This window comes from Neocloeon triangulifer, unplaced genomic scaffold (assembly GCF_031216515.1).
Source record: "Neocloeon triangulifer isolate White Clay Creek 2 clone unplaced genomic scaffold, ASM3121651v1 ptg000012l, whole genome shotgun sequence".
Lineage (NCBI taxonomy): Eukaryota > Metazoa > Arthropoda > Insecta > Ephemeroptera > Baetidae > Neocloeon > Neocloeon triangulifer.
Window position 1 is genome coordinate 11,333,685 of NW_026775554.1, and position 21,079 is coordinate 11,354,763.

The 21,079-nt window shown below is 37.6% G+C and overlaps 7 protein-coding genes across 9 annotated transcripts in view; 4 read left to right on the forward strand and 3 right to left on the reverse strand.

The window, feature by feature from the left end:
* LOC132197670 (uncharacterized MFS-type transporter C09D4.1-like) overlaps nucleotides 1-997 on the forward strand; it is a 2,128-nt gene extending 1,131 nt beyond the window's left edge. Inside the window, exons 4-7 of the mRNA XM_059621102.1 lie at nucleotides 32-240; nucleotides 313-416; nucleotides 471-581; nucleotides 644-997. Of these exons, the coding sequence (XP_059477085.1) occupies nucleotides 32-240; nucleotides 313-416; nucleotides 471-581; nucleotides 644-914 (695 nt within the window). The 3' untranslated portion in view covers nucleotides 915-997. The remainder of the gene's footprint in view (nucleotides 1-31; nucleotides 241-312; nucleotides 417-470; nucleotides 582-643) is intronic.
* The window catches only part of LOC132197667 (histone-lysine N-methyltransferase trithorax), a 26,560-nt gene extending 16,647 nt beyond the window's left edge, over nucleotides 1-9,913 (reverse strand). The window contains exons 1-3 of one of the 3 annotated variants that reach the window (XM_059621091.1): nucleotides 9,709-9,913; nucleotides 9,507-9,654; nucleotides 3,062-3,238 (exon numbers count right to left, since the gene is read on the reverse strand). The gene's annotated coding sequence lies outside the window, so the exon portion shown is untranslated. Of the gene's footprint in view, nucleotides 1-3,061; nucleotides 3,361-5,411; nucleotides 5,543-9,506; nucleotides 9,655-9,708 lie in introns of those variants that run through there. The other 2 variants (XM_059621092.1, XM_059621093.1) reach the window with 2 other exon arrangements.
* Nucleotides 1,321-3,367, forward strand: LOC132197671 (uncharacterized MFS-type transporter C09D4.1-like). The gene is made up of 7 exons (XM_059621103.1): nucleotides 1,321-1,637; nucleotides 1,693-1,917; nucleotides 1,980-2,121; nucleotides 2,376-2,584; nucleotides 2,649-2,752; nucleotides 2,808-2,915; nucleotides 3,004-3,367. The coding sequence occupies exons 1-7, from the start codon at nucleotides 1,413-1,415 to the stop codon at nucleotides 3,266-3,268; spliced, it is 1,278 nt and encodes a 425-aa protein (XP_059477086.1). The 5' UTR covers nucleotides 1,321-1,412; the 3' UTR covers nucleotides 3,269-3,367.
* LOC132197673 (cuticle protein 7-like) lies at nucleotides 3,549-4,685 on the reverse strand. Its single transcript, XM_059621104.1, has 2 exons — nucleotides 4,524-4,685; nucleotides 3,549-4,182 (listed from the first exon to the last, which is right to left on the reverse strand). Exons 1-2 carry the CDS (start codon nucleotides 4,677-4,679, stop codon nucleotides 3,691-3,693), a joined length of 648 nt encoding a protein of 215 aa, XP_059477087.1. The 5' UTR covers nucleotides 4,680-4,685; the 3' UTR covers nucleotides 3,549-3,690.
* On the forward strand, nucleotides 8,703-15,923 carry LOC132197668 (uncharacterized). The gene is made up of 24 exons (XM_059621097.1): nucleotides 8,703-9,086; nucleotides 9,731-9,913; nucleotides 9,982-10,167; nucleotides 10,235-10,297; nucleotides 10,349-10,465; nucleotides 10,519-10,730; nucleotides 10,797-10,926; nucleotides 11,362-11,477; nucleotides 11,534-11,657; nucleotides 11,717-11,992; nucleotides 12,043-12,110; nucleotides 12,162-12,257; nucleotides 12,316-12,456; nucleotides 12,510-12,640; nucleotides 12,700-13,451; nucleotides 13,504-13,661; nucleotides 13,718-13,834; nucleotides 13,880-14,193; nucleotides 14,247-14,578; nucleotides 14,639-14,970; nucleotides 15,028-15,108; nucleotides 15,164-15,294; nucleotides 15,353-15,492; nucleotides 15,543-15,923. The coding sequence occupies exons 1-24, from the start codon at nucleotides 8,718-8,720 to the stop codon at nucleotides 15,678-15,680; spliced, it is 4,707 nt and encodes a 1,568-aa protein (XP_059477080.1). The 5' UTR covers nucleotides 8,703-8,717; the 3' UTR covers nucleotides 15,681-15,923.
* Nucleotides 15,924-16,173: 250 nt separating this feature from the next.
* On the forward strand, nucleotides 16,174-18,011 carry LOC132196564 (trypsin-1-like). The gene is made up of 8 exons (XM_059619312.1): nucleotides 16,174-16,293; nucleotides 16,340-16,380; nucleotides 16,441-16,529; nucleotides 16,620-16,758; nucleotides 16,817-16,945; nucleotides 17,005-17,169; nucleotides 17,235-17,397; nucleotides 17,449-18,011. The coding sequence occupies exons 1-7, from the start codon at nucleotides 16,233-16,235 to the stop codon at nucleotides 17,382-17,384; spliced, it is 774 nt and encodes a 257-aa protein (XP_059475295.1). The 5' UTR covers nucleotides 16,174-16,232; the 3' UTR covers nucleotides 17,385-17,397; nucleotides 17,449-18,011.
* LOC132196563 (titin homolog) overlaps nucleotides 17,947-21,079 on the reverse strand; it is a 71,248-nt gene continuing 68,115 nt past the window's right edge. Inside the window, exons 75-83 of the mRNA XM_059619311.1 lie at nucleotides 20,852-21,017; nucleotides 20,363-20,525; nucleotides 20,173-20,306; nucleotides 19,779-20,121; nucleotides 19,586-19,727; nucleotides 19,330-19,529; nucleotides 19,126-19,278; nucleotides 18,949-19,072; nucleotides 17,947-18,241 (exon numbers count right to left, since the gene is read on the reverse strand). Of these exons, the coding sequence (XP_059475294.1) occupies nucleotides 18,203-18,241; nucleotides 18,949-19,072; nucleotides 19,126-19,278; nucleotides 19,330-19,529; nucleotides 19,586-19,727; nucleotides 19,779-20,121; nucleotides 20,173-20,306; nucleotides 20,363-20,525; nucleotides 20,852-21,017 (1,464 nt within the window). The 3' untranslated portion in view covers nucleotides 17,947-18,202. The remainder of the gene's footprint in view (nucleotides 18,242-18,948; nucleotides 19,073-19,125; nucleotides 19,279-19,329; nucleotides 19,530-19,585; nucleotides 19,728-19,778; nucleotides 20,122-20,172; nucleotides 20,307-20,362; nucleotides 20,526-20,851; nucleotides 21,018-21,079) is intronic.

The following is a 21,079-nucleotide window of genomic DNA, read 5'->3' on the forward strand; positions in this document are numbered from 1 at the left end:
ATTTTAAATAAAAATTTCTTCCCCCATGAAGTTTTGCAATCTGAGCCACCAACTCCTCCGAGTTTAGCCCAAGCAAGTCGAGGAACCAACAATGAATCTGTTTTAGACTATGTCAAGTCATTATGGAAACTGTTCAAAAATGTGCACTTTGTGCTCATTTTCCTTGCTTATAGCATCAATGTGGCAGTATATTCGGCAATCACCACTTTTTTAAACCAGATGATTATCCCAATATATCCGGTAATTATTATTGCATGTTAATGTAAAATTGATATAAATTAATAAAATTTTGATACGTAACTTAATACGCAGGACGCTCAAAATGACGCAGGAAACATAGGAGTGCTGATAACTATTTGTGGAATTATTGGATCAGTCCTTGTTGGTTTCTTACTTGACCAAACACGGCGTTATAAGTATGCAAGATAATAACCAATTTTTAATTTAAAAAATTTATTTATAAACTTCAGAGAAATGAATATTATTGTGTACGCCCTGTCTGCCGTGGCAATGCTGTGTTACACATTTGTCCTTAGGTCGGGAAACATTTCCTACGTTTACGCATGTGCAGCCTTTTTTGGGTATAAATTTTTCATACAATGGGCATTTAAATTTTTTATAATTTCCATTGTGAAATTTTCAGAGTTACTATATTTGGATATTTGCCAGCTGCCTTTGAATTTGCAGCAGAACTGACTTACCCTGAACCAGAAGCAAGCGCGGCCGGGTTGATGACATTTGGATGCCAATTTTTATCTGCGATATACACTCTTGCATATGGTTGGGTTTTCACTCCTTATGGAGATTTAGCAAGTAATCTATTCATGAGCTGTTCGCTCATAGTTGGAACTGTGCTGACTCTGTTTGTCAAGTCTGATCTTCGAAGACAACACGCTGACGCCCATGAAAACTAGTCATTAGAATTATTTTTTGGAATATGCTAGTATTCAATTCAGGACTATAATAGAGCACTTGAGCCTGTGACTGTTGTTTTCAATAAAAAAAATATATTCAATAAGCAAGGATATTTGAAGTTCAGTGAATTTTTTTTATAATATCTATTAAAAAGGAAAAAAAGGTTCCATTAATTTAGTAATTTAAAAAATTAATAATTAAAATAATCAATAATAAATATTTTAATCTTCTCTAGTGGCATGGCAGGACTAGTCTGGTGGTAATATAACACATTGAATTATTTGACACATTATCAAAATTCCAAACTTTAGATTAGAAATCTTAGTCTAAATAATATCAGGATTTAATAAGATTAAAAGTAAAATTGATTAAATAAAGCTATTGCTTTTATCTGAAGGTTAGACAGTACAATTTTAACTGTAGCTCAACACGTGAAAGATTAGACCTTCTTTCAATATGTCCAATATGTCACAGTCGCAACTTAAGCAGTGGCCAATATGGAGGAAGAATATAAAGTTTATAAGTCTCGATGGCTCATTTTGGGTCTTTACTCATTTTACTGCGCTGTGAACGCGATGCAGTGGCTGCAGTACTCTATTATTGCAGAAGTCATCGAGCAATACTACCACGTTTCAATTACGGCCGTAAATTGGACATCTATAATTTACATGGTGGCTTATGTGGTCACCATTCTTCCAGCAACCTGGTTTTTCAACAAAATGGTATTTTTAAGAACGATATAATAAAATTTAAATTAAACACAATTGACTTTTTCAGGGAATCAGAGTTTCGATCTTGTTGGCCATGGGAGGCACCTGTTTGGGCTCGTGGGTCAAAGTGTTATCTGTGGCTCCTGATCGCTTTTGGGTCACTTTTCTGGGCCAAACGATCGTGGCTCTAAGTCAAATGTACGTTTTCAGCATAGCTACCCCTTTGGCTGCGACATGGTTTGGCCCAAGCCAAGTGTCCACCGCTTGTTCTATCGGAGTTACAGGGCTAATGGTCTTTTTAAATTTTTTTACGGAAGTCACGGATGCAATTAAGATGATGAAATTTATTCGCAGCTCGGGAATGCTTTAGGCATGTGGATGCCAACTGCCTTAGTGCCAACGGAAGCGGACGAGCAAAAGGTGGCGGTTGGACTTTCCACAATGTTTTACATAAATGCAGTCTCATCATCTGTCATTTTTATTCTGCAATTAATATGTGAGTGTGCATTTCCATTTATTCAATAGATTATTCTTTACAAAATAAAGCAGCTTTTTATACTTATCGCCCATTATAATAAATATTGACTAATTTATTAGATTTTTAATTTTAAATTCGCTATAAATATATAATTCTTCCGATAACTAAAAAATTATAACTATAAATTAAAATTTTAACTTATTCTTGAGGTTAGGTTACTTCTTTATATTAAGCAGTGTAATTTTAATCACATCATTCGATTAATTTTCTAGTCTTGAAGTCGCGCCCTCCTAGTCCTCCAAGCAGTGCTGAAGCTGTCAGAGAAGCTTCACCGGCGTCAGTGAGAATATTTTTAAAATCTTTATGGCGGCTGCTGAAAGACCGAAACTATTTCATCCTATTTACAAACTTCAGCTTAAACGCTGGAGTTTTTTCAGCAATTTCAACATATTTAGGCCAGATAATTTCAATTTATTATCAAGTATGTATGAAAAAAAATGTTGTTTTATTGAACTCTTACTAAAGAATAAAAATAACCTTTTCAGAACGGTCAAGATGATGCAGGATATATTGGATTTATTTTCATAGTTGCTGGGATGGTTAGCATGCCACTTGTTGGAATAATCTTGGACAGAACCAAACTTTATAAGTTGAAGATTTGTAAATATAAAAATTTAATAACTTAAATTTTGGCATAATTACAGGGAAACTTTGGGAGTGATTTATTTAACAACTATTTTCCTGATGATTGCCTTTACTTTTGTTATGCCAGTTAGTATCCTGTCTGTCTACATTTCGTCCGCAGTTTTAGGGTAAAATTGTACTTTTTGAATCAATTAACGATATATTTGTTTGCCCATTGTAAATAAGAGCGTAGACTAGTTTAAATTTGGTTTTCAGGTTTTTCTTAATTGGCTACCTGCCAGCTGCATTTGAGCTTGCAGTTGAAATAACTTACCCTGAATCTGAAGCCAGCTCTTCAGGATGCATGGCGCTGGGTGGTCAAATCTCTTCCGTGATCATTTCGCTTGCGTACGGTGCTATTTTAGAGGCGAGCAATGATGTTGCCAGTAACTGCTTCCTTGCCGCCCTGCTGGCAGTTGGCATGATTCTAGTCTTCTTCATCAAGTCTGACCTGAAGAGACAAAAATCAATAAAGGGATGATTAAATAAAATCTATGATGCATAATTTGATAATTGTGGCCACAATAATTACAAGGCTCTGCAGCATATAGAAATAAATAAATTATTTTGCTAAAATTATCCCTCCAGCATTTATCAGTTATAAAATAAAATTATATATTGCATGTCTATACATTACAAGAATTTTAAACATTTTTCTTAATAACTCATTATGGTGTTTATTTGCTGCCCGCAACATGGTTTGTACTTTAAACACACAAAGCCAGATTTTCCTAAATGTTTGCAATTATACACGGTGCATATTATTTTTCATATAAAAAGTTTATTTTGATTTGTAATAAGCATTATTTGTACATTAAAAAGTGTGATGATGATGTAAGATGGTCAACAGGGATGAGTGCATGCTATATCACAAAAATTAAGAATTCCTCCGTGGAGAGAAACTTAGTAGTGGCGGCTGTTGTACTGGTTGCTGTAGCCTGTGGCATGGCTCTGCACATAGCTGGTGGCGGGGGAGGCAGCGTAGACTGGGGCGGCCACGACGGGCTTGTAGGCGGCCACAATGGGCTTGTAAGCGGCCACGATGGGCTTGGCAACATAGACGGGCTTGGCGACCACAGGCGCCGCGTGGATGGCGTGTCCGGAGCGGATGACCTCGGCAATGAAGCCGCTCTTGCCGTCGACATGGTACTTGACAGTGCGGATGGTGCCGTCAGGCTCGACCAAGCTGTATTCGCCTTCGGTGCGGTCACCCTTGCGGGACTCCTTGTGTGAGTGAATATCCTTGGTGTGGTCGTCGTGCACGGCGTACTCAAAGGCGTACTCGGCAGGTCCGTGATGGTCGTCGTAGGCGGCCAGGGCGGGGGCGGCCGCGTGGTAGCCTCCGTACTGCGCCAGGCTCAAGGGAGCGGCGACCAGGAGAAGGGAGGTGATCAGCTAAAGCAAATACATCAAATTTCATAAATATAATCATAACAAAGCATTATTTGTACTCTATATATAATGTTGTTTTCATAAATTTGTAGGTTAAAGTTTAAATGAAAAAAGTTAATTAAATTTAGGTGCAGAAACTGCACTTTCAGTGATTTTCAGGTAAAAAAAAAGTACAATTTTAGAAAGAAGTTTTTAAAAGTTTATGCAATATTTCTAACCTATGCAAATCTTTGAAGAAAACTTTGCACAAAATTTATTTCACAGCAAAGTACTGTTTTCTAGTTTCACTGGAATATTGATTGTTAAGTCAATTTTAAGATGAAAATTTTAAATCTATATAATACCTTGAAGGCCATGTTGGTTGTGCTTGCTTGGTTGGTTTGGGTGAGTTTGATGTCTGCCCTGCGTCGCAGAACCCTTTTATAGGTCTTAAATATAGTGGGGCGGATGTAAATTGGTCCAGGGAATGTCGATCGGAAGGTAAAGATCTCAAGCAACATTCGGCGCGTTTTATTTCCTAACCCAACTTGCTCTGGCCTGAGAGTTGCGTTTGCAGTGTCAACATGAGCCGGCAAAATTTAGGTGAAAGTTGCGTAACGTTGCCGGAAGGGTCAGTTTTGTGAGCGGGAGCAAGTCGAGTTTTTTGTCCTTTAATTGTACCACATGCGACACACATTATGTGCACATAACATTCAATAAAAATATATACTACGATATCAATTCCATAAATATTAATATGCAGAATATCCGCAAATATAATATAATTTAAAAATCATTTACATTTTACCAAGATCAAAACGTTTATTGCGGTTATTTAATTGGAAAGAATAAATATTCTAATTATTTTAAACAAAATAAACGCTCTAAAAATTCAACATAAATTTTGGGTATCATTTTTTTATGATCCATCTTGGATTTTCTTTAAATAGCATAAAATGCCATACAAAAATAAATATTTTTTAAAGCACACGACGATTTGATTTATAGTGTTCCATATAAAAATAAGAGTACGTTGATGGATATATCATGTAAAAAAGGTATGTGTACCCTTAATTTTCATCATTTTTCTTGCCCCGCTAGGCCGCTGAAAAATTACAATGGTTGTAATGACGTCTGGGCATACAGCACAATAATAATAATTTTACGAAGCCTGCACATAATACGCACCACGGCGGCGAGATAATTCGGTGCGATAATTCTTGGCATTCTTAATTGCTATACTCCATACTCACTTTTGGCTCTCAGCGCAATGAAACAATAATTATTATTGCCAAATCAATATGTGCGCATGATCAGTCAGACGACTGTACTGTAGGTAGCGGTAGGAAGTTTTTATGTTATTTACTCCAGTTTCTACGTCCGCAGCAGGTCTGTGCAGGTCAGTACACGCAGACCCCCACTGTGTAGTGTGCAGTGCATTGTGCGCCAGCGGCCAACACAAGCGGCTGTGTGCTCAGTGGGCTGTGTTGTGAGTCAAGGAGGTTGTGAGTTGTGACGTAAAATGGCAAAAGGCAAAGACTGAATTCTGATTGGTCCTGTCGATAGTGTGTAGTAAGTAAAGGAGACCAGCTAGTAAAAGTAGGAGCTATTGAAAGTTCATAATATTTAGAATATTCCAATCAAGAAGTTGCATTAAATTGTTAACCTAATTTAATTGAAGGTTTTTTTATTGGATTGCAATTTATTTCAGATATTTCACATTTCACTCCGAAAGTTTAAAACACTTCTTCATTCTTCTCTCTTGGATACCCTCCTCTGTGGACCAGCTTGGTGTTGGTGGCGCTGTGCTTTTGTGAGAATAATAGAAAGCAGAAAGCGTGTTTTTTATTGCGACTGCCTGTCTTGATTTGTCTGCTCTTGTGTCAAGTTGGTCCCGTGTTGTCTTTCGTCCTGCTAGGGCAGGTATGTCACACAAAGCACCCTGCAGCCCAGATTACCGAGGCTGCTAATCGTCCAGCCGCGTTTCATTGCATCTACAGCCCCCAAAAGCAGCTCGCTGAGCCGCTAAATAGCCTCAACGCATCGCCTTCTGCCTGAAGGTGAGTTTTTTCGATTGTGTTCCAGTTTAATTTAATTGGGATTTTGCCCTATTTCTTACAATCTTGCGGGCAGCATAGCGGCTAAACAACCATCATTTTGGATTTCTCTGAAATTCTCGACACCGTATTTGCGTTGCGAATCTCAGGAATGACTTTCGTACAGTTCTTCACTCTTTTATTATGCCTCACATTTCACATCACAGATCTCAATCTAGTGGTAGATTGGCTGGGCTTTGTTCAAACTTGTTCTTTTCTGTCCATAGTCAGAGGGGATATGGTAAAAGTGGAATTCTTTAGATTTTTACACCTTCACCTTGACGACTTAACGTTGCATTACTACCATACATAGAATTATATTCCTCAATTATTTCACGGCGGTGTAGAATTCGTGGTATAATTTAAATTTTATATTACATTAGTTCTCACTTGAAAACCTGTTAAACTTGTTGCCTAAGCTGAGCACATTATTTCAAGTCTTTCGCACTCCCTGAATTAAGCATGAATCTTTTTTATAGCTTTAAATCATCACATTTTTTCTAATTTTTAATAAGAATTTAAGGAATTTGCTCATAAATGGGCAAATCAGGGCAAATAAAGTAAAAAAATTTTGATGTTTTTTTCTCTGCAATAATTATTATGTTGGTTATTATTATGCTTTTAATGGTTACCACTGAATTTTTTTGAAGCAATTTTTATTGACCCAGAAGAATAAATAATAATAATAATGTTTTATTTTGTGCTCCAATACAAATTATAATACATACTCTTTATGCAAGTAATCAAATTTTCAAAGTTTTTGAACTAAAAAGAAATAATTTTCGATAAGGTTAAAAAACATAAATTTTTGATTAAAAACATGCATTGATAATATTGATATTATTTAGTTGAACACTTTTTTCGATTTTTTCCCTTTCATTTCTTTCTGAAATTGTTTTAAATTTGTGAATTATAACGATTATTTTGTGGTGATCAGAAACACAATGTGCTATGTTTGCAAGAAAATTAAATTTACTTCAGCTCATTCTGTTAATGCTGCACTCAATCAGTCCCAAAGTTTTCTCACTATTCCAATACAAGAAAGATTAAGTTTGCTCTTTTAGATAAGGCTTGTGAAATGCTATTTAAGTATCAAGGTGTAGCAATAATTTCATAATTTTTCAAGAAAAAAATGGCATTACAACTTGAACGCCTGAAATTTTATTGCTTCTATTTGAATGCAATTACATTTTACAAACTCATTCATTGCAGCCAAATTTTTTGCAGCAGTTTAAGTTAATTATGATTTTTTTTTGTCAAATTTTATACGAATTGTAATCACAATCAGAGAAGGCACCGTAAAAATGATAAGATGACTTAAGTGTTAGTTAAAAAATGTTATCGTTAATGTAAAAGAAAATTAAAAGTTCGTCTTTAAAGGGCTAGCCACTTCAGTTAAGAACTGTGCACTTTAGTATCAATTATAAGAAAAGCTAAGTAACAGTTAACAGATGTCAACCCACATTCACAGATGGTTAGTGTTAAAGTTTTTCTGACGGCACCACCCTAACACAAATAATGATGACGTTAATTTTTTTAATATTTTTTTTCTTGACTCTTAAGTTAGCTTCTTCCCCTAAGTATTTTATTCTGGATTTATCAATGTCAACTTAAGGTAACGAATAACGAAACATAATAAAAACACGTGCTGTCCCCCGTGCTGGTTTAAATTGGAAGCTAACACTTGAGGGTACCAGCAGTTCGCCCTTAAGGGGACAGTTCTTTTAAATTTTTATTTTCTTTTGGCATCTGGGGAAGTAGCCCGGTTTTGATTGCCACGTGCTGTTTTTATTGTATTATGAAACAGTAAAAATGTGTTAAAAGTTAGTTCGATCTGCTTGCCAAAAAAAGGAACTGGATAAAATAAAAACAAAAAATGATTCAGTTCAGAGTTCATGGCAAAGTATTGTTTGTGGGCTTCTTTCAAAGGACGCATATTATTCTCAATTTCCGGATTTTTTAATGGGTTTTGTTACTTTGGTATGTTAAGTTATAAGTGTCAGGAATGGCTTTGTGCGCCTAAAATATTTTATTTATCATGCTGGGGGTTGCTTTACTTGCTTTCTAACAACTGACAATATACGCTGTGCGTGTAGATTTTCATTGCTTTAAAATAAAAAACTAGACTAAAATTTAAAAAAAAATCGCATTTGGGAATTTCTTGCATTTATTTTCAATTTAATGTTTGTGTGCACGATCTTGTATAGTTAGAGACGCAACTGAAATTTCCCCCAACCAAAATTAGTCACACATCATTCTTATTATTTTACATGCCCCCTTTCATGTTTTCCTTCTTCACAGATTCTCTCCATTCTCCCTGGCTCATAAAAGTGCGGAGTTGGGTGTTTTTGTCCACATTATTATTTCAAAAGTCGTCTGCTCGGCGCGGACGGCGCTGATTTGGTTTTTTCTTTCAAAGCGGAGTTTCCACTTCAGTCGTTCAGTCTCGTTGTTGCACCACTGATGAAAGCCAGCAACCGCACCCGTTTCTACCAGAAATGGACTGATCTGTTTTTCACTCTTGTGGGAATCTGCAGTTTGCTGGATTCTGGGGAGAGACTATTCATTTTCGAACCAGTGCTTGCTGGGCTGAATGGTCTGTTGACTGCAGAAACGTCAAATTCGTTCAGAATGCAGGAGGTTATTATTCAGCACTGCACCACTATGCATTTTGTGTATGTCCCTGAGCCTGAGGGGCCGAAACTTATCGGTTACGAATACAAAGGGCACTTTCGGCACCCAGAGTTTTTATTGTTCGCCTTACTCATCTCGGGTCTTTGGACCATTTTGTGGAGTCTGACTCGCCACAGGTGCTACCGGTGGTTAAGTAACGTGAGTGTCAACATTTGCATGCATGCAGATTTTATCGGAACCTAAATTTAGCACTTATGTATTTTATCGAAACTTTCTTTATAGAATTTGTGCACTAAAAATGTCAACTTCAATTCAGTTTGATCTATTCGGGTCTGCATACCTTCAGAATCGGCAAATTTTGCATCATTTCGTTAAATTTTTTATTTTGCTAGGTTTTTTTATCTTTTGATATTTCCTTATTCATGAAATAATGAAATAAGACGCTTAAAAAACGCTAAAATAACATTATAAATAATTTTTAGTTATTTTTAGCAATTTTTATCGATAATTTAAATTTTAATCAAAATAGTGAACACAATGTTCAAATTTTCTAAATTATTGATTAAACAATACATTCAAGCAACGTGCCAATGTTATTGTGAATTACAAAATGCTCACCTTCTTCCACAATGTTTGTCGCTGTCTGCACCATTGGCATCAAGTTGCAGCTTGCAGCTGCTGCCACGATAAAATTGCTTTGTTTGTATTTTCAGCAAAGTTGGCAAAATTTCCTCCCGCACATACCAAAATAATGACGTAGCAATCTCTGCGCATTAGCCTGAAATATTAAAATGCACCAAATACTAAATTTTGTACTTACATGCTTCCGGTTATTGTTACAGGCCATTAAGCCTTCTCATTGTCGGTCACTATTTGAGCGTGCTCCACTTGCCATCAAGATGTCGCACAAGGAATGGTACCAGAAGATCGAGGAGTACATGACAGAGGAAGACGAAGAGGCTCTCGAGCGGGAGGGCAAAACTTTGTTTGATCACATCAGGGACAAGTCGGTTGTTGCTCGATATGTAAGTTTCAGATTTAATCCATTATTTAGAGTGTTTTTAATACATATAAAAAATGGTTCTTCTTGCAGCCCATCTTCCTACTTTGTCGTCTAGAGCTGCTCAGAGGAACAACCAAAAATTTGAAATACCTTCTTAACTTGGCCAAATTACGCTGCAAAGACGAGTATGTATTATACATCATTAAAATCTTCAATGACAAATGGACTCCAGAAGAAGCAAAGAAGAAACTCTTGAACCTTTTTGAAAATCCAGAGGTACAGTTTTTGCTTTGATTTTCTAATGCAACATGCCATTAATGCAATTAATTTATTAAACTTGCAGAAAAATATTAAACTAAAATCTGACAAGGAGGAACCAGATGAAGAGGTTAAGAATAATATGAGAGTACATAATATGCTAATTGAATTATCTATGTACTAACATGTGTCTTTCCAGCACACCCATGCATTAGTTGATGCCTCATCTGCTTTTAAAGCTGAAAATTTTCCAAGGTGTCTTGAATTGTTTGCAGAAGCAATGGATATTGCCAAAAAGTTAAAAAAGACAAATGATGTAAGCTTATATGATTTAATTTTCTTAACCTACTGATTAATTAAAAATTACAGGCCAAATTAGATTCTTCAATCAAATTTTTAAGTGCATTGTCAAATACCCACATTGGATCTCTAACCAGTCTTACTAACGCTCTTGAGACACTAAAATCTCTGATTGGAACAAAGACTTTGAAAGAGGAAACTGATGTAATGAATGCTGGCCAGGGTGATAAAATACCTATGGCGTTTTATGCATTGGGTTTGGTCATGGAAAAATTATACAGGTATTTTACTTTCTCGGCTTTGCTTGTATTTCAATTATATTTATTTTTAATGCTTTTATTTTATAGGTTCAAGCTTGGTCTGAAAGTCTTAGAGAGAGGACTGGAAATCGTAGCTCGCAAGTCCAGCTCAATGCCATTATTTTACTGGCCAGGCTCTCGTGAAGCAATGCAATTTTGTGATGCAAACTTTCTTGCGGTACATTTCAACTTTTAATTTTTTTTCTTTAATAATTCTTATTTCAAAATTTAAGGACAATTAACACCATACAAATAAATTTCTCTAATTAAACTTTTGTAATATTATCGCAAAGTGTGGAAAAGAAAAGTTAGATTCGTGCTAGTGTACTTCGAGGGATTACATATTTTTTAAGCCCTCTGATAGGGAACAAGTGGAATTGCACAAATTCGGAGCGCTTGGCAGCAGTCAAAATTTTCCCTAGTGGTTGTGATTTGCAAATTTCAAACAGCTCGCAATCAGTAAGAAGTATCGCATCTCTCTTAATTTTCCTTTCCATATTTGTTAGTGATATTGATATTTAGCTACAATTCTATTGGAGTAATCAAATTTAATGTGAAATTTTGTCATCAATTTAAGCAGTTTTTTTGAAAATTTGTGTTTTCTTATTTTTAGGATGAAATGAACAAACTCAAGCAGGTATTCACCTACCATCAAAAGCCTGATGCTATTTGTCGTTATGACGGATGCCTGGAACACCAAATCATTCCTTGCAAAGACATTTATATAAGGTGTGTCAATGCTTATTGATTAAAGTAAGATAGGTAAAATATATTAAAAATTTTAGTGAGCCAGAATTCAACGGTTATGTAGTTCTTACCTGCGAGAATTACTGTCAAATTGCTTACCATTTGGCTTGCTGGAAATCATTTAAAGATGATCAAGCTGCGTCCCCCAAAATTTCTGACAAGGTAATTTATCCGCTGATGGCAAATTTATCGGGTGTTTTTCATTTCCAGTCAAATTTTAGGACATCTTGGGCACTAAATGTCCTACTGACGACTGTTGCAAACTTGTACACGGCAAAAAGGTGCCCAACAAGATTGTCCTAATTGTTCCTTACGACCACAATGGAAAGGAGATTACAAAGCTTGAGATGAAAATTGAGACCTCACCTGAGCCAGAACCTGCTGCACCAGCAGCGTCTGCCCCTCATCCAGCAAAGAAAAGGCTCAAGAAGCAAAGACTTAATTCTGGCAGTGATCCTCAGGGAACTGCTTCATCAACACCAACAACCTCAAATAAAGTTGTAATTTATTTTGGAATCTTTAGCAAATTAATTTTTGTTATTCAAAGGAAAATGAGAAGCCATCAAAAGGTGCTAAATCTACTAGCAGTGGAACGCCTGCCAAGGCTGCTGAGCAGTATGTACTTTCTGATGTTTGAATTCAATTTATGATAACATTGTCTCTTAGGAAGCGACACCCTACCACAAGCGTCAAGGCATCTCCTGCAAAGGTGAATAGAGGCAATGCACACCTGGTTAAAACTGCATCTACTGAACAAGATGAGTAAGAATTTGGACATACTGATTTTGGATTGTTTAAAACTAATTTGTGAAACTTTTAGATCTACACTAGCTAATGAAATTGTCATTGAAAAAATTCCATTGATTAGAAATTTAGTCAGGGATGTACCCACTCTGCTTGAGGCTGTCTGCACAGAGACTAAGCTAGATACCTCGCCGTACAGCAAACACCTGTGGTATCTGTGAGTTAATTAACTTATATCAATTTAAAGATTTTAATTTTGTAATTCCGCAGTTTCATTAATGATACTCTGAAGAACAGTGGTGGGATTATGAACAAAAATGCCCTTTTTGACATTGTCAAAGCAGATACAAACATATGCAACGACTTCAAGAATAATTGTTTCACTTCTGAGGATCACAAAGGTAAAATGATGCCCATTAGACATAACCCATAACCCTATTCTTATTGTTAACAAATACAGGGGGGATATCTAAGACTGAGTTTTACAAATATGTTCTGTCACTGCAAGCTTTTGGCAGTGTTGACGACCAAATTTGCTTGGTGGAAAAGATGTTTGACGCTCTTGACTACAACTCCAACGAATATCAAGAATTGTACAAAAAGCTCTACAATGTTCAATTTGTCCCTGCGCCTGTGAAAGCAAGAAGGGTCATTCTTCCTGCAGAACAGCAACCACTTTTATGTAACCCAGAGTCTGACAAAAGCACTCCACCTCCTGAAGATCTTAACGAAAAGGCTGCAACCTCACCTGACAAAGTTGAAGAGACACCTCAGAAAGATGAAGCTGCTGCTCCTGAAACAAAAAGTCAAGCGCTCGGAGAAGCTGCTGTCTTCTTTGCTGAAGAATTCATCAAGAGTGCTGGCAAAGCTGAAGTATTTGTTCCGGTCACAGATGTGGAGGAAACTGCTGTGAATGGGCTAACTTTACCTGAACCTACCAATGAGTGTGCCTTGAAAGAAGATGTTGCTGGGTCAGACATAAAGGAAAATGGCGTAACAGAGACCTCTCCATGCCTAGAACCTTCTCCAGCTGTTTGCCAAAAGATGTTGGAAATTGACGAATACGTTTCCAAGCATGAATATGACAAAATGAAGGCAGAATGTGTTGAAGCATCAAAGAGGATCAAAGATTTGGAGAAGTTACTATCATCAGAGGCAGCCCAGAGCTCCAACCGAGAGAAGACTTTCGAGAAATTGAGCAAGGACTTCCACGTAATCTAAGACTATCAAATGTTTTATATTAACTCATATTTTCTCACTGTAGGAGCTTACTGTGGAGCACAAGAGTTTGACGAAAAAGTCTCATGACACTGAGAGAATGCTCAGCGAGCATTTAGAACTTGCTCGCAAAGAGAAGGATGCTGCCAACAAGAAGGTTACAGATCTGACAAAACAGGTGGAAGAGTTGAAAAAAGAAAAGAAGTAGGTTCACCTTTAAAATCAAAAGAAACATTTTAACTAGTTTTATTTCCTGCAAGGAAACTCAATGATAACTCTGACAAAGGGAAGAAAAAGAAACAGGATGAATATCTACTTAGTGCAATGAACAGTGTCATCCAACTGATGGAACGCCAATGGGTCACAGTCAACGAACAGTAAGTTATATAATTACTATTTAGCAGAACTAATATTTTTTTCAGGGTTATGGTTTCAAAGCAAGAGGCTGAAGACTTGATTTATTGCATGCTTGATGTGCTGGATGAAAACTCAAAGCCAACATACGAGGATGCTATGAAGTGCATTAATGATTGGGAAACCCTTGCAGTTAATTTTGAGATGTCTGGAACCACCATGAAAAATCGAATTGTTGCTCTTGGTGACATTTCTAAAAATCCAGAAGGCGTTTGGCCTAACTTGAGCAAAATTGATATCCCCAAGAAACCAACCATGCCTAAAAAGATTGTTTTGGAAGCAGTAAAAGAAGTTCTGAAAGATTTTAACAAAAAACTACGTGGTAAAAATAGTTTTTGTAAGCTATTTTGCATTTTTATTAAATCTTCTGAATAGCACCACCTCAAGAACCTCCAAAGACTGCTGAAACTCAAACAGATATTCGCGAAGAAGCCTTTCCATTCCGGACACCACCACCATTTTCTGCTTCCATGTTTCAATATCAGGTACAACCGAATCCTGGAATGTTTGAAGGTGCGGTAGGATTTGACCGCAACCATCCCTTCCAATCAATGCAATCTGCGCATCCCTCCTCAAGACAGCCATCAATGCAGAACTTCAGCGTCCCTCCACCTGAAATTGCTGGTTACTCTGGGACACAGGGTTCTGTTGAAAGTCTTCAGCCAGCTGTTGCGAGCAGACCTTTGCTTCCACCATGTTTCAATAAGGTATGGTACCATGTTAATTATTCTGCTGAATTCTAATTTTAATAATAATAAATTCTGCAGATGTACCAGTCTGATGCCAGTACGTCTAATGGGCTCCCAGGCTTTTTCTCCAACTCTTCCATCAACCAAGCCCCACTGGTTACTAGATATCCACAAGTGGATAGAGACTGCCCATCACCAACTTCATCCACAACTTCCGATTCATCAGTGACTAGCAATGAAGTCGCATCTCCAGCTAGTGTTGCATCTCGTGTTCCTACTAGAGATCTGATTCCCAAAAGCCTTCTTCATCATGTCAACAGAATAAAGAAAAATGAAAACTATGCTGACAAATTCAAGCAACCTGAACCACCCAAAATTCAACCTTGCAATGCAACTAAATTGCCTGCTCAGTACGAATTTGTTTCTTAATTTCTGTAAAAGATTTTAAATCTTCCCTTTTTTTTAAGTGAGCTTAAGTTTGACCTGAGCTTCACCGAGATGGAGATGAAACTTATAGAGTTGCAGGCTTTGATTCCCTACACTTCCATGTAAGTAGAAGAGGTCAATGTTAAATTTCGCATGTTAACCAAAATAAATTCCAAGTAATGACTTCCGCCAAGTGCTTCACTGGCTTGGGCAACGCAGAACTGATCTGAGAGATCTCACTGGCCAAAAACTCAAGGAAGAGGCGTGCAACATCCTGACTGAGCTGCTATTGAATGCCTCTTCAAATGGTTTGTTATGATTAGTTTCAACAATTATGTGTCAATAAAAAATAAATTTTGTCTTCAGAGTTAAATGAGAAGATGACTGATGTGCCAGGCTTAATAGACTTGCCAAACGACGAGTGCTGCTCAATTTGCTACGTCAACTACAAAGAATGTAGCAATCCCATTCACACTCTGGTCTGTGGGCACTTCTTCCACAAGACGGTAAGCTACTTTATCATTTTGAAATTGCAAAACGTTAATCTTTTCATCAGTGCATTCGCACTTGGTTGGAGACTAAAAGGGTGGACTCGAAAAATGGGGGTGGCAAAGGATGTCCAATCTGCAGAGGGGAAGTTCAAGTTACCTCTCCAAATGCTGAATTCCCACCACTTGGCCACGGCAGGCGCTGAATCAACTCTGAATGATAATAGATAAGATACGTAGTTAGCCTTTTATTTTTGCTACTGTAATGCCATATCAATTCTCAGAATGGCCATTAATTATTCCTTAAAATGTTCAATGAAAAGGGACAAAATTGATCCTCAAGAGTTTGTGAATTACAGTTCCTTTTAGTTTATTTATGTATGACTGTGCACTCTTTATTTAAAGAGACTTCAATAAACATACCAACATAATTGTGATTTGCAAATAAATGCAACTATTTTTATTTACCAATCTACACAAGGAAGGGGGGGGGGGGGAGGCAGTTATTTTTTCATTGCCAATGGCACAGAAGTGCTGAAAATGTAAGAAAAATGACCCTCTGACGAATCTGTGGCGCGTGACAATTCAGTAAACAGACAATTCAAGTTGACTTTTTAAAAGAAATGATAAGTGTTGTTGCTTAACTGCGCTCTTATGACAGTGAATTAATTTGCGTATGAGACTAGCACGTTTGATAATGAAAGAAAGAAACGGGTGTGGGCAAAGGCAGTTCAGTCAAACTCTTGAATTGATGGGGAATGGAGACAACAGCAGCACTTGCAATCCCGCTATTTTACCTAATCAGCAATCTCATTCAAGGTAAAACAGCAACTTCATCAAAACTGCATTAAAAATATTTTTTTAGCTTCATGCCAACCAGATTTGATAAATTACTTTCCTTACCTGGTAAGTAACGTCTGCTTTAATATTTTTCTTAATATTTCAATGTTATCTTTAATTTTTAAGGCGTCAATACAACTACATGGGAGACACGCTTGCTCTGGCGCCTTAATTTCCGAAAATTGGCTGCTGACTGCGGCCCACTGCGTTGAAGGGTATTTTTTGTTATTGAAATTATTTGTGTAGTCTTTTGTATGCTGATTTTTTTATAAATATTTTAAAAACCATTAAATAATTTTTCAAAGGCAACTAGAGCCATGGTTGTCGATTAGACTGGGCAGCAGCTCTCAGTACAAAAGCGGACAAGTCTCAAAGGTCGAAATAATCCAACTGCACCCCCGCTACAACCCTTTGAATCTAGATTGCAATATCGCACTTCTCAAAGTATGTTCCAAATTACCCGGTACATAATTTAATAATAATATGAGAGTATTTTTCCAAGATGGAGAGTAAGAACGTCACTGAAAACTCGACCATTCAACCAATAAAGTTGGGAAGCTTTCAAAGATTAGGAGAGTGGAAAATCAAACCTCAAATACCAATGTTAGCAGTTGGATGGCCACCAGATGCAGTGAGTTTTAAAGTAAAGGGAGTAGCAGAAAAATAATAATACAGCTATTTTATTTCTAGATCTTGAGCACAAGTAGATTCCATTCATTTGGGCAAAAGCTCAGGGCCCTCGGAGTGCATTCAGTGGACCAAGGATATTGTGATGAAGAGTATCTGCCATTTGGAGGTTTGACAAACAGAATGTTTTGCGTCAAAACAAGTATTCCGACGGAATCACTCTGCAATGTATGTTATTATTGCCAGCAATGATAATAATTGCTGAGTTATACTTTTATCTCTGCTAATTTCAGGGTGACGGCGGAGCTCCTCTGATCATCGACAATAGATTGGTTGGACTTATCTCACATAGCCAAGGATGCTTGTTGTCAAGAGTGCCGACAGTGGCCACCAAAGTGCCCTATTTTAGCAACTGGATCCGCAGCGTAACGGGAAAATCATAAAATATACTAGAAGGTATTTGTAAATTGGGGAAATAAGAATACTTTTTTATTTTGGTGATAACAGAAATGACGTAGAGTGAACCTCCAGTTTATTCAACTAAAATATCAAACACTGCTGCTGTCATCAAATAATCATGTTCAACAAATCATCAAGTCTTGATAGAAACTGCTTACAATAATTTCAAGAAATATATACATGCGTGGCAATAATAAATTAAGCCCGTTGGAGATTTTTCGCACACAACGCATATATAGCAAATATAAGAATAATTAATCCTCATATAATTAATTTGACTATATCTACAAATATGGTGAATATACATTTATGTATAACTCAGATAATACTTTTCCGCTGTATGTAACAATACTTTGATTATGCTTATTAACTCATATTACACAACTTTGAGAGTCTGGCGGGGCTGGTGATTTCATCTAAATTAGAAGCAGACAAGTCAAGTGCCAAGAAAATGCCCCATAATTTTCAAAGGTATTTGAAGACAGACATATATCTTTTTAGCAATAATACGTATATATAATGTGTGTAACTAGAAATACATTTCACTCCATTCATCAAAAAGACAAAAATAGACTTTCAATTTATTTGAATGGTTGCGCATATCCTTGCAATAAAAGATAATTTTTTTATCATCAAATCTCTCATGTATAAACTTTCTCACTTTCAGATAGATTAGCACCTATTATACAATAATTAATTATACGGTGAATTGTTAACAGTTTGAGCTTTGGTAGACATCTCTCTCATTCTCTCAGAACGGGCAGGGTCGAATTCACTCACGAGGCTGCCGGATGGTCCTCGTCTAAGCCCCAGCTCTTCTCAGCGGCTGCCGGCTGCGAACCTAAGGACGGTGCGCGGCCGAAGCCGGTATTAGAAACGGGACAGTCAAAACTCTCCTCTCGGGACGGGGGAAAGTTAGCGCATGTCTCGCTGAAGCCACTGTCACTACGGTCGCTGCACAAACGGACCTTGCGGCTCAGCAAACTACTCATGAGCGCGTTAGTGTCAGCGCCGTTCACCTCCAGCGCCTGGTCCTCGTTCAGACTGGAGAGGCGCGAGCAGACCGACGGTCGGCTGCTGCTGCCGGACGACGAGCCGGCCGTCGTTGACGAGTTGCGCCGCGCCGACAAATTGGCCATGCGTCCGAGCGCGCGTATTGCGTTGCCCGTTTTCTACAACACACACAAAAAGCACACGCGCGTGCAGGCATGCCATGTTAGTTAAAGACGCACAAAAACAGGGTTAGGCAAAATTCATAACAAAAATTGTTTCACTATACAACCTTGTTATTAAGAAAGACATTTCCCAATTCTATTTTTAAACAGGATGGTATTTTGCTAAACTGTGTTGTCAAATTTGGGTATACAAAAAACTTGTAAATTTTTAACAAGTCAAGTTTAAAATTAACTCGGCTTTATAACTAAAAAAAAAACACACTCTTTTTAATGCAGGAATATTAATTTCAAAAATATTTTTGTTGAAAACAAAGACATCTGTCTCATTTAGATTTTTGATTACCAGGCAACTACGCTCAAGCAATTTTCTTACCTGCCACTTTCTGCGGATAATGAACTTCTTGAGCTTGTCTGTGCTCAAGGTGACATACTGCTTGGTCTTGTTTTGGTGCGCTAACCATTTGTGGCTCAGGCATTCCCTAGCAGTTAATCGTTTTCTAAAATATTTTATAAATTAGAACTGAAATTTCAGCTTTTAAAAAGTCTGTACTCTTTTCTCTGTACAAGCAGGGCGCTGATGAAGTCTTTTGCATCTTGAGATATCGCATCGAACGCTTCGTCTTCGAAATCAAAATCGGCTCTCGTCGTGTTTGCGAAAGTTTCCGCATCGTTGTCCCCCATGAACGGTGAAAGTCCAGATAAACTTTAGAAATTCAATATGAGGATACATTTTTTTTTTAATATGTTGACTTACAGAACATAACAAATAACTCCAACACTCCACATATCAGACGCCACACTAATGGGCTCGTAACTAATAACTTCAGGTGGCACAAACTCCGGAGTGCCAAACAAGACTCTGACTGGTTCGTCTCCTATCAGCCTTTTTGCCAGTCCGAAATCTATTAGTTTGATGTGATGGGACGTTCGTGTGCGGCACATAATGTTCTCAGGCTAAAAATAATTCAATTATTTAGAAAATGAATTTTCCCAACTAAAAATATCCAAACCTTTAAATCGAGGTGCACTATATTTTGACTATGCATGTATTGGACGCCTTCGCAGATTTGTCTCATGAACAGAATGCAGTCCCTCTCGGTGAGGGTGAAGTCGTCGGCCACAACCCTTTCAAAAAGTTCACCACCCGTAACGCTGTAAATAAGGTTTTAAATTTGTTTAAATAGCTTTTTACTTCAATCTCACTATTCAGTCACTAAGATTATGTCTCGAGAAGTCTCGAAAGCTGCCTCCAGCTGCAACAGCTTGGGGTGCCTCAAACAGTTCATGATGTCTATCTCCTCATACACCTGTTCCCTGTCCTTGGCTTTGATGCATCTCACAACCTTTGCTGCCCTTTTCTGGCCAGTGGCCACCTTTGTGCATTTGAATACGGTGCCAAACCGGCCCTTGCCCAGCTCCTCGTGTGTGTGGTACTTGGAGCCAAAGCCGTTCTCGGTTCGGTCGATCTCCACTTTGTCGGAGAAGATCAAAGAGTCCTCGTCGTCAATCTCCTCTTCATCCTCAACCGTACTCATTTTCCTCGGAACTAAAATTAACAATTGAATTAAAAAAATTGACAATTTTAGATATTTTCTACCAAGTTCCGCAGGAGTGAACGGGGTTGATTCGAGCCCTGGGTGGCTGAAGCCGTGAATGTTCTTGGCGGACACCCTGACTGAGTACTGCTGTCCGGGAATCAAGTCTCTCAGTGTGTAAGACAAAGCGTTGCAACTATATAAGGTGTTTTTATTGATTAAAACTTTCATTATTCAATGTTTTTTGCTTACTCTTCAGCAACAATGTTCCATTCACCGCCAGTTGTTCTCAGTTCTACTCTATAGCTGATGACTTTGCGGCCGCCGTCATAAGGTGAGCTGCCCCAGGCTAGCACCGCGCTGCTGGCACCGGTCACAGTCACTGTCGGCCATCCGCTGGGAGGGTCCGGAGCACCTTAAACACACAAGCCATAAATTTTTATCAAATACTTACATAACCGGATAGCATGATTATCACATTATCAGTTACAACAAACAATAGATTAGCTATTTTAATCAGCTTAGAAAGCTTAAATGCAGTTTAAAGTTGCAATTTTTGTATTAAAAATTTGGCCCTCTTCAAATTTGAGAACATCGAGTTTCTTCTTCGTATATAATGATTTTAAAACATTTTGGTAAAAAAATCTAAATAATTCTAAATATCAATAGATATATTATAATGTTTCGTCTTAACTTGGTGCATTTTAATAATTAATTTTACGTATATAGTACATGTCTCACCTTCCACTGCTAATGATGCAAAATGACAGTGGGACCCATGAGGGTTGTGAGCTGCCACAACATATTTGCCAGAGTCGTCAGCGGTGATGTTCATCAGCGTCAATGTCGATTGACCGTCTTTAGTTGTTATTGCCACTCGACTGCTCTCCTGACGAAGCTCCCTTCCCTGAAAAGCACGGTTCATAGAAAAATGGCTAAGTAGTAACTTAACCTAAATTATAGCAGGAA